The sequence below is a fragment of the Pyxicephalus adspersus genome, chromosome 11 (assembly GCF_032062135.1).
Source record: "Pyxicephalus adspersus chromosome 11, UCB_Pads_2.0, whole genome shotgun sequence".
Taxonomy (NCBI): Eukaryota; Metazoa; Chordata; class Amphibia; order Anura; family Pyxicephalidae; genus Pyxicephalus; species Pyxicephalus adspersus.
In genome coordinates, this window is record NC_092868.1 from 39,572,166 (window position 1) to 39,584,710 (window position 12,545).

Below are 12,545 nucleotides of genomic sequence, written 5' to 3' on the forward strand. Positions count from 1 at the left end.
AGTGAAGCTGGGAGATTCAGCAAACCTGTAATGGATCTGGTCCAGGATTAAAAACTTTTGCTAACAAATAGCAAATGGCTTTTAAGCAATCCATTCCAGGTTTGCTGGATCACCCTGCTTCACTTATCAAAATGTATCCACTCCAGCCTTGGAGAGCTTTAATAAATCAAGCCCATTGTGTTAAAATACCAAATTTGCCAAAGTACTTTGAGGTTGTGAATGTTATAGTGAAGTGAAGTTAAAATTTAAGGATTTCTGAATTTTAGAACACCTTAACCTTTTTTATGCATATAAGAACATTTACCTATTTTCCTTCTCTCTTTCTTCTGAAGTCTATTAAAAACCAAGATCTTTTAGGCCCTGTCTCTATGAGTGCATTGCTCTTTTTGTACATGGAAATGTGTGCATTAAGGCTTGGCAGGAATGGGACCTTCATGGAACCACAAAGCACTCCTGTGAGTTGTATGTATCATGCATTTTTTTTTGTTGTGATGTGCTCATATGAATGAGCTGCCTTAACACAAGGCACAGCAATGTTCTGCATTTCTAAAAACAAAAAGCAGAGTTTTGTCATAGACTTTTAGCTTGATGGCTGATACCTAAAGGTTTCTATAGGATGAGGATTGTCTGCATACACAAGCTCATTTAGGATTACATTCCCAAAAGCTTACTTACCATTATAGTGACTGTACCTGCTACCTAGCATGTGACCGAGATCATCAGGAGAATGCAAGTCTAATGTAATGCCACCTTTATTGTAATCATCGAAAACACTGCAGACCCCCTAGTCTATGCACATTTGTTTGTGTACATGATTTTGTATACCTGAGAAAAGGCATGTGCTATGTAAAAACACTGCATTTCTACATTACTGGCTTTGAAGGTACTGTATGAAGTGCAATATACCAGATATTCCTTGATTTTATTACAAAGGTGCACTTACGGTGCTGTTCCTTACTGCAATAAAGCATGCTGAAAGAATTTGTAATGTAGAGCTGATAGCAAAAAAACCCCATTAAAAATGGTTCTTTGAGCACATGTCCCATACTGAAAAGTAAACAACACAAGAGCATCTTACTTGGGCATCCGGCCAGACCAACGCCAAGGGCAGCGGTGACATTGTCAGGACAACATCCATACACCGTATGACTGCAATGTGGGACCACGGGAGGAGAACTGGTAGAAGCAGCTGTCAAAAAAAAATAAAAATGGTATGAGGGCACTGAGGTTGAAAGCACCACAGGAGTTGCATTTCCTTGCAGTAATCCTCTCTCAAGGCTCATTTCACTCTCCGTGGCAGATCGATGTGACAGAACTCAAAAAACTTGGCATAACACATGGCAATGTAAAAGCCTAGTACACAAAGCACATTTTTCACATTAAAATGATGGAGCTGCTACATTTTCACTAAATCAAAAATGCCCTTCGAGATACCGGGGTACTCAGCTGTTACAAAGGAAGGAGAAATTTTACTTAAAAGAAAGTGGAAACCAGAGACAAAAACATATATTATAGGAGTTGAGACTGAAAATGTAGTAAACTCTTCAGAAAAACAGTCATCAGGATTTATTTCAAACATTACAAACATGCACTGTAAAGTCAATCATTCATGAGGTGAGCCATCAGAAGCTCTGGGAACCTGTGTTGTTGTATGGGTGCAAAGCTGTTTTTATAGTCTGGGTCACATAATTACAGAAAACCAATTTTAATATAAACCTGTAACAAACTTTGGAAATGTTATAATTAGAAATGCATAAGCAGGGGTTGCTTTCTGTGAGAACCCCTTAACATTACAATTACAATTAATATTATTAAACAAGATTTATATAGTGCCAACATATTACGCAGCGCTGTACATTAAATAGGGGTAGCAAATGACAGACGAACACAGACAGTGACACAGGAGAAGACCCTGCCCCAAAGAGCGTACAATCTAGGAGGTGGGGGAATTAACACACAATAGGAAGAGAGGAATTAAATCTATATTAGAAAAATTGCAAATGTTGTTTACGGTCCTCTAACTTTGAAGTGTACTAGTTACCTCTGAACTTAGGCAGCATTTTGCTAAAGAGTCTATGGCTCCACCTGAGAGAACATAATTGTTGCACTGGCCATACTAACACAGTGAATTGGATTGTCCTAAAACTAATGTGAATAAAACCTTAGAGAAAGAATACCCAATTGGCCATTTAACAGCCATGTTGTGCTCTACTTTTCATGAGATGCTAGCTTTTCCAATCACATGGCACCAATTTCTAAAAGTAACATCACACACATAACTCCTTGTGGGGATGAATATATTATTCCAAGGTTCCACATATGGCAACCAATTCATTTCACAGGATAAGACAACACAATTACAGTTGTTGAATTTCTAAAATCAGCATATAATATAATATTAGCTAGAATGTACTGTACATAAGACTTTGCTCATGCAAAAATAGTCCTTTCTAAAAAAAAAGAAAAAAAGGAGTTAAAAAAATAGAATATTGACTACCAGAGATGAATACAATGTATTTAGAGCAGGCATGGCCAATTGCGACCAGTGTTCAGATATCCCAGGCCTGCAGCCTCTGTCATAAAATCAATAATATGCGGCCCGCGAGCACTGTTGACCACAGTATAAAATACACGCATACAAAAAAGCTATTTTATATTTCATTAGAGTTGATCAACCGCCTTGCAGTCAGCAGGCATAATCTGCAGGACCGCAGTCCCCATGTGTGCACAGGCAATCCCCTATGTCATTATAGTGGGCATTTGCTGTGCGGGATCTGCACGGACCACGCTTACCCTGATTCCAAGAACTATGCACGGAGCCTACACTGAAACTGGTAATCCCTCACGTCACCCTGGTAGGCGTGTGCTGTGGGGGACAGACCATGCCCACACTAACCGTGAGTATGTGCTGAATGGTCAGCCCCCACACAAAAAGTTTGGACACCCCTGATTTAGAGTTATAGCTTCCTGGAAATGTTATGTTCCTTACCTGCATAAGCACAAAGGCTTGCTAGGAGGTAAAAAGAGAAAGAAAAGGCTGATTTATTACAAAGAGCACAAACATCTGAATAGTAAATATAATACAACCAAATTTGATCCTTTCTCTTGTGGATACTGTAGTATGAAAATAATAATTCAGGTCATCCCAGCTTGAAACGTAAAATCAGGTTAATGGCTATGGGCAACAAATCCACTTTACTCTTCCTAATTTTTAAATGATAACACCATTACACCCCACCACCACCTTCCTGTGCTGTAAAAGTTTTATAAACTTGATTTAAAATGAGTACTTAGCAAACACTGCCATGCCCATCCTCCATCATTGTGACTGAGACTTTGTATTAAATCAGATGCACAGAGCATTGCTAAGCCTTGGTTTGTGCTGCATCACATCAAATCGATGTTAACGGCAACTTCTGAATATATACCATGAAAGTCTCAGTCATTCTGATGCCTCTGCCACAAGACAGGAATTCAAAATGGATGGCACACACACACTGGGCACCACTTCTCTTAAAGAAAGAGAGCCACTTACAGCTGGTCTTAATCGGTTTTCAGATTATTAGAACTGGGCAGTACTTATGATAGGTGATGAATGATTATTTTAATAAAAGCTGCAAATATAAAAAATGTCTTTTGTATTAATATTCTTTTTTACATTTTTTTGGGTAGCGTCTCCTCCTCCTTCTGTGTCATTGTCCGTCATTAGCAATGCCAAATTATTGTACAGCACTACTTAATATGTTGGTGCTTTACTAAAATAATTTAATAATAATTAACATGTCAAAGTTTTATGAGATTTTAGTGATTGGGTTTACTACTTTACAAAATAGAAAAGCAGTGCATATATAGAAGATTCGTATAGCAAGTCTCAGAGCTATAAAACACCTGGAATGCCACATAGTAAGCGCTGCTGACATTATATGTCAGGAATCTTGTGTGTAGAGCAGCCCACATATTATTGGCAGGTGTCTCCAAGGAAATTTACACTCATGCCTCTAGATATTTATTGTAGCACAGAGCTCTGGAAGATTGATGGTGTCTCCATAATATTATCCTATCTAGCTTGTTTCTGTGAGAGAGTGTGACAGTGACTGTCTGCAGCTAAATGATATAGCTTTGGGGTAAAAGCATTGCTCAAGCAGCCTTAGAAAAGCATTGGGAAAACCAGATAGCAGGTTTTCATTTGTATTTTTATATCTACCACTCTTCCTGGCAGTAATTCTGGGGTAATATACTGTACTGGGCTTTTTCTTTAAATTTAGGAAAGCTCTAGGCCTCATGATATGTAAATGTTAAAAAGTTGCATTTTGCTGGAACCTGCCAGACTTTACCTTCCATCTTGTGTTCAAACCCAAAAAAGGTTACAGCCTCTGTGTAAATCTTCCATACTTCTCAGTAGAACCAATACTGTAAGTAAAGTGAAATTTGTCTGTGAAATCTAAGGGGCCATACCTTTGGTTTTTAGCAGAACAGGCAGTTGGGGAGTACAGGGCACCATACATCAAATTGGTGAAACTTGGGTGACACTAACAAAAACTGGGCACCTAATTTCCATTTGCCATGTTATTTTTTGTAGCAATAAAGAAAGGATTTTGCTCATTAAGAGGTTGTTCAGTGATTCTATCTTGCCAAGCCTGAGATTCATATTAAAGAGTGTGGAAAAGAGAAAGAAAAAAGACAGGCTTTTACTGGCTCTGAGTTTGTATGCGTTTAAAGTGTTTATTTGTGTGTTACAAAACATTTATAAAGATAACTGCTTTGTTTAAAGTGTGTTTGCTGTTTAATTACATAATACATAACGTATTATATAACGCATTTAAAGTGAATCATACAAGCGACAATGTTAGTCAAGAAATGACAACTGAGTAAATAAAAGAGTTGTACTCAAGTGGTCATATTGTCTATAAAAATTTTCTGACGCGTTTCGCCAAAAAAGATGGCTTCCTCAGGGGATCTAGAGACTTGAATGAATATGAACTATAGGGAGAGGCATATAAAACATATTTTACTTATGTACATTATAAAAACACATATATAGTTAGTCATAACTCAGTCAAACTCAGAACCAGTAAAAGTCTGTTTTTTTTTTCTTTCTCTTTACCGCACTCTGTTATTTTTTTGTAGCCTTATGGGGAAAAAACAATGTAGGCATCATTCGGGACCTGCTATTACCCAATATCATATGATGGCCATTTTTAAATCTAAGGCTGCATGATTTTATGGGTCATTCAGCTCTCTAACCTATAAAAGATCAATCAATATGTTAAAAAATAAATAAATTAACAACAAGGATGATAATTCCTGCAGGATTAGTTAAGTGCCAACCTCCCAGTGCTTAGGGAATTATTAGTCATTTTAACTGGTCTGCCATGTCCTTCTAGTACTGAAAGCAAAACATATTCCTATAAGGCAAATCTACAATCATACCATCAAATGTACTATGTGTTTTAACTTGCACATTTAGCAAGCTGTACTAGACACATTTTATAATTTTTTATGTACTAGACACATTTTATAAAAAAAAAAAAAAAAATGTCTAAAAGGCTTTCAGTTCAAAAAAAGTTATGATTTTACTTGTACAAAATGAAATCCCCTGTTCTGTAGTAAAAGAGTTTCCATTAACACAAGCAGCTCTGCAGGCGCCAGAGGTTATAACTGGCTGATAATTTTGACCTAGCGAATTATTGGCACAGTTACCAATTGACTGAAAACACATCATAAATTTTAATGAGCCAATTTCATCCAAACTGTATGTATCAAAGATCTATAAAGAAGACATTATGCGCATACAACTCGATTTAATAAAACATTTGCCAATAGGCAAAATTAGGGGTGCTCAGGTAAAATTGCTCATGGAATGGTCTTTAGATGGATAAATTCTACCTGAAAACAATGAGCAGGGTTACATGTGCTTTCTGAGTTTCATTATGATCCATGGACTGAAGGAAAATACACGAGAAACACGATTCTTTCCTGACTGGATGCTCAGGTGTACTGCGATTAGCAGTTTTCTAATTTGTGTTCTAGTTTGTGTTGTTTTTTAAGAGGCAATACATTTATTGACAAATATACGCTTCAAGTACGTCTTACTAATGTGTGTTTATGGTTTAAGTATAATTGTTTCTAAGTATAATTTTTAATTTGTTAAATAAATGGAGATGACCATGTGTGTTAATTAGATAGGTAGACTGCTTCTTGCTCTGAAGAGCTTTAAAAGAGCATAGAAAGAGCAGTAATTCTGCTAACAGTACAAGTCTATGGCTGATTTTTTATCTGAACATTTGATAAATAAACGACAGAATTATTGTAGTGACCAAGCTATGTTTAATATTTAACAAAATATTATACAAAATGAAAAATAAAACAAGCAGGGGGTTACGTACAAACGAAAGTATGAAGAAGAAATATGGGAATTATAAACTAATATATGCACTCATTGCTAATATATTGTATATTTCCTAAATTAACCAGACTGGTTTTCTAAGCTCTGAATTCTGAAAGTCTTTTACTAAAAGGGAATATTTTGCCACAAAACAACAAAGTTTGAAAAAGCTAGAAGAGATATATTTTAAAACAAATTGGGACATTTAGTAAGCAAATGAGCAATAAATTGTTGCAAATCAGGCTGCCATTTGTTTAGAAAAGTCTGTGGGCCAGGTTTATAGATCCTTGCACCTGTAAACCTAGGCAGTCAAAGTTCAAATTTTACTATTGAAGATGAGACAGATTTTTACTCTAAACAGCTGCATATTTAATAAGTGGTTAGAGTCAGGTTTTATTCTGTTGGAAGTGCTACTTTAAGGCAGCTGTGGAAGGAATTTATGGCCCAAGCTGTAAATAAAATGTGGCATAAGAAGTCTTACTGCTCCTGTATAGAATTGCTTTTCTGTGTGATGGAATTGATAAATGTCCCGGACAACCTTCACCTCCTGTCCCAGCCCGATAACCTTTACTTCACTGAGGAAGTGGAAAAATTTCTCCATTAGAGCTTCTAAATGCAATAAAACTTGACAGTTCTAATCCTTTCCCACATCTTAAAATGTTTTATTTTTTAGAAAATATACAATAATTATAAAAGCTCATGTATTCCCAATGTTTTCTCTCTTTATTGTCCTGTGCAACCAGCCACTCCTTCCTTCCCATGTTATAAGTTGTGACCTGTTTCAGCTAGGACGTGCTAGCTACCTGCTCTCACATTGGGCCTGATTTATTAACTTCCCTGGCGGTCTGATTATGTCAGTATTTTTGAAGTCAAAAACGGTACATTGTATGGAAATTTGTTGTTTATTATTGTAATTGTTAGGAATAACTCCTGGGTATGATAAAGTTTGAAACACAAATCATAAATTATAATATAACAAAAAATTATAAATAATAATTATAAATATATATATATATATATATATATATATATTATCAATACATTTAAGGTAATAATTTAATCAAATCAAAAACAGTACAATCTGTCCAAACAATTTTGCAATATTATTATTACATTTGTAATAATTATTTATTATTTGTATTTATTTTTCATCACTTATTACTGTGATCAATGTGTAAAAAGCACAGAAGCTGGCCAGGCATCCAGCGCGAGTAAGGCTCAGGGTTACCACTTTTGGTACATAAAATTAACCCTGAGCCACACTTGGGAATACCGCCAGGGGGGTTTAAGCTCTCCAAGGCTGGAGAGGATACACTTTCGTCAGTAAAGCTGGGTGATCCAGAACACCTGGATTCAAAATATTTGCTAGCAAATGACTTTAAAAGAATCAATTCCAGGTTTGCTGGATCACCCAGCTTCACTGATGTAAGTGTATCCTCTTCAGCCTCGGAGAGCTTTAATAAATCAGGCCCCATTGTAGTGGATTGAGTAGGCATAGCTGAGTAGCAGCCTCATTCCTTAGTATAATCCCACTCATACAGATTTAAAATAATGTTAGAGAAAGGGATAAGTCTGATTAGGTCTGTTACATTATTTACACTGGGCCCAGCTTTGGAGGCTATAATACTGCAACATTATATTTAGACACCACTAGGAAGTGCTAGCTATCTGTTCTTACATTGGACCCTGTTTTTAAAAAGCTCTCCAAGGCTGGAGAAGATAAACTATCATGGGTGAACCTGGTTGATCCAAAAAACCTGGAATATATTTGGTCCAGAATTTAAAGTGGTTTCCAAATAAGAGCACATTATTTTTAAGAAATCCATCCCTGGTTTGCGGTCTCATGATTTGGCCATAATAATCTATCTTGTCCAACTTTGGAGAGCTTTATTAAATTAGACCCTTGATGTAACAGAAAAATAGAAAAAAAGACTACCAATTTTGACCTTGTTAGTATGTCTGTCTGACTGCATCTATTTTTGTTACTTCAGCTGAGCTCTAATTTACTAACAGGGAAAAGGTGAAATGTAATTAAGCAGATTTACAAAAAATGGAGGCTGAGAAAAGAAAATATAAAAAATAAGTGTCTAAATCCTCAGAAAAGCATTTATTATTGCAGAAACACAACCAGCACATCTATAAAATTATTATATAAAGTGTTTTCACTGCTGAATACCAATAGGACCGTGTGACCTTCATAGTTACCTCTGTATTCCTGATTTAAACCTGCAAATATAATTAAAGCAATTCTGAATATTTGCAAACTCCACAGCTCGCTCCCTAAAGATATTCTGGTATTGATTCTCCATTTGAAACAGACATTCTTGTCAGTGTTAAATGGCCCAAGAAAACTTGGAGATCAGGCCATCCTGGGATATTCTGCCTATGCAGTTAAATATTACATTTGATATTTAAAGCCTTTTTGGTCACGTAAGCCTCTCATATTCTTACCACCATTTGTCAGCTGTATGACAATAATCCAAATCCTGCAGTGAGTTCTGTGCCAAGAGACTCTGCTCAGGAATTTGCAAGTCTTGTAAATGGCCAGAGATCTTATCACAGATCAGAGGAAATCATGAGGGAATAAAAGACGTCCCAGTAGGAAAGGGATTAAAGGAAACTGTAAAATTATAATAATCCTGTCTCTCACCTCGGCAGGGACCTTGTGCTGCCACGAATAGGTCTTGGCGTCTCTCACAGCGAGTTTTCTTAAGTTCACACTCATTGGAATAAGTAGTACCATCAGAACCACACACCTGCAGCAGGAAGCATGGGAAAAGTTATTATTTAGCAGCCCTCATGTTTTTATGCTTTAATATAATTAAAGAGAAACTATGATGATGTTCAGTTATTGTTTATTAAGTCCACATGATTATAAAAGAAACAAATGAATACAGATCTATATTTTTCAGATTTTTTTTAATGCAAGATGAGTCCGTAAATTTGACTTGGAAACAGTCTCTTGGAGCACCTGTAAAATAGGGCTTAGACTGGGGGGAAAGGAAGCAGCACAAGAAGCCAGACAGGGGTGCTGTGCAAAATCATTGCACTCTTCTACTACATTTTGTACCTCTTAATTGACCAAGACAAACTCTGCAGTTTTTTTGTTTGTTTGTGATTAACTCACAGTGCAGATTTTTTACAGTAACTGACACCTTGCTGCCCAATAATATGTTGATACAAACATCTGTCCTAATTGCATCTATTAAAAAACTGTACCTGTTCCGGCTTACATACAAATTTATTTAAGAACAAACCTACAGTCCCTATCTCGTATGTAACCCAAGGACAACCTGTACTTAGTTTGCAGATAATGCAAAGCTTTCTATTAGGAAAATCTATTGCTACCTGCATATAGACTGACTGTCTCTGTCTAATTGAAAATACACATGTAAAATAATAGTTTAAATAAGAATTACCGGATTCCGCAACACAGCATGGCAGGTGAAATCACAGACACAACGATCGTCCTCTGCATCCTCATCCCACGAGCCTCCATAGCGTCTACAACGATCTTGTTCACACTCACTGTCTTCTCCTGACCCGGACCCAGCAATACCTGAACCGCATTCTGCAAAACAGTATGAAATGCTCAACTTCTTAACAAATATGCATAGGTAAATTAGGCAAAACTTTAGAAGATAGGGGATGTTAACGGGGGTCTGATAGAGCTTTATAAGTCAGAAAACAATCTCTTCATCACCTTTCTGCAAATAGTTTGTCTTTATAGTTCTGCATATTACATACAGTGTGGTGACTTCGGCAGAGCATTTCAGTGGTAGTTCCTCACTAGGCTATAAGAGGTAGTAAAGTACAGTACTATCATTCACATGTTCATAGGACAGCATGATATCTAAATATGGTTCTGCCTCCATAGGAACAGAGAAAAAAGCTTCATTTGGATCATTGATTTTGCATAAAATAATTCTCTTACCAGAGACAATTTTGAAGTTATCTTTCATTGCAGCCAAAAAAAAGAATAAAAAACATATTTATATAGAAAGGTCTGCCCATTGATCCCATGCAACAGATTCAATAATGGATCCTTTGTTATCGCAAAAAAAGGCGACTTGATGAAATGCTAGCACTACAATTTGAAAAAAGGAACCCATTTGTCTTAGTAAAATAGGTGCCAATTAGTGAATGTAGTGGTTGATTCATTAATTCATCCACCCACCCAGCAAGACAGAATTGTATGGCGCTCTTCACACTGTTTAAATAGAGCTTCACTCCACTTTCACCACACAGCATGTTCACAATGGGTTAATTGAAGCTGTGAAATCAGTGAATGAACATAAGCGGGTTGTAGTGACCAATCAAATCTCTTTTCAAAAAGCCCACAGCCTTTAATTATAAAAAAAAAACAGGTGCATTCAAGCACTAAGGCCCACAAGATGAGCAGCTCGGACCTGTCACAGCTGCTTTATACATAATCCGCCAGTCTGGTATTGTTATTCTCTTACTCTGTGTAAACTTTGCTTTTTGAGCTGCATTAGGAAACTTTTAGTAGAATAGAAACCTCTCGACGAGATGGGGGAAAGTCATCTGGAGTCAATGGGTCACTGTATAATGCAGTCCTCTAGTGGGAAGCAGTATATTATTACACAGACGTCAGATCAGCACTCATATTCACATGGAAATTACAAGGGAGGAAATAGAACTTTGCTGTTGTCAATTTGTGTGAGAAGACCACAATAGGTTAATTGGTATGGACAAGATTTTTTTCTTTTTTCATATAAACCCCAGATTCCTATTCTCCGCTTTGAGCAACTCTCTAATCTCTTTTATTTCAGCCAAAAATCACCAAATACATAAATGAGTTTAAAGAGAAATTCTACTCTACTCCACAAGAAAATGCTAAGTAGTCCGAATTCCAGGAGATGACAGTCCTGTACCAGTTTAGCTACCCAGAATTTTATTTGAATCTCCCTCCTATTGTGTGATACTTCCCCCACCTCCTAGATTGTAAGCTCTTCGGGGCAGGGTCCTCATCTCCTCCCGTGTCACTTTCTATATCTGTCTGTCATTTGCAATCCCTATTTAATGTACAGCACTGCGTAATATGTTGGGGCCATAAAAATCCTGTTTATTAATAATAATAATAATAATAATAATATTATGGATGTGTGGTCATCGTAGCCTGGAGCCACAGGTGGAAGTAAGGAAACAGGAAGTAGGTAAACTCTATGAACACAGTTTTTTTCAGTAGATTAAGGTAGTTCTTTAACAAGGGGAAGCAGGCCTTCACCAAATATGATCTCGCTATTTTTGTTAGGGTTCACTTTTATAAATAACTGGTGTGTGACAATGCCTGATTTTTACACCATTTCTAAACAAGTTTAAGAGAAAAAAAGATCTGTCCCATGATCGAGCAGGAGCATTTCTTCCCATGTGTAATTCATGCCAATGTAAAAGTGGGGACATACACAAAAGTGTAATGGCACCCACTAATTTTATATGATCTTAGGATGCGATGCACAAAAGCAACAAAATATTTAAGTTATGCATTGTTTACAGGATATGCTAAATAGAATGTTTTGGCTGTCACAGGCTTTAGAAAAAAAGAAAAAAGAATAAACTGATTACTTTTACAATGGCTACAGAGTGCATTTGCCCTGGCTGTGTATGGTTTCCAGGCCTCTTGGGTAACAAATATGAGCTTTACACATCCAGCACCCATATGGATGCCCCTATTTCTTTCACAGAACAAGAATAAATATTTGCCTTATGTGACCCTAAATGTTTTAAAAAGATCTTTCAGCGGCATGGTCATGTATTCAATTTTTAGGAAGCTTAAGAGATCTAACCAGCTATGCCATTAGAATCTACAAAAAAAGTCTTTGTTCAGTTCAGATAGAAATTTAATTGATAAAGCCTGTTTGACACCTTTGCAGAATATGCACTGAAATATCTACAGCACAATGGGTACTTTTCAAAGTATATTTGTACTTTATAGCAATAATTACAAACATTGAGATTCCAGCGATACTAAAAAAGAATATTCTCGGACTGGGGAATCAGATACGGAGAGGACCTGAAGTGTGAAATGAAAGCGTCACTCTATCAATCCGCCACGGTTTATTTACGTAAAGCGATCACCAGTTATCAGGAGATAAAAGCAAGGAATGTCGATAAAAGAACCTCTTTTAAGTCTATATGG

At 36.6% G+C, this 12,545-nt stretch overlaps 1 protein-coding gene across 3 annotated transcripts in view; it reads right to left on the reverse strand.

Moving 5' to 3' along the window:
• AGRN (agrin) overlaps positions 1–12,545 on the reverse strand; it is a 303,487-nt gene that overhangs the window by 64,920 nt on the left and 226,022 nt on the right. For all 3 annotated transcript variants that reach the window (XM_072426409.1, XM_072426410.1, XM_072426411.1), the window contains exons 10-12: positions 9,805–9,956; positions 9,036–9,141; positions 1,079–1,189 (exon numbers count right to left, since the gene is read on the reverse strand). In XM_072426409.1, coding sequence (XP_072282510.1) covers positions 1,079–1,189; positions 9,036–9,141; positions 9,805–9,956 — 369 coding nt within the window. The remainder of the gene's footprint in view (positions 1–1,078; positions 1,190–9,035; positions 9,142–9,804; positions 9,957–12,545) is intronic.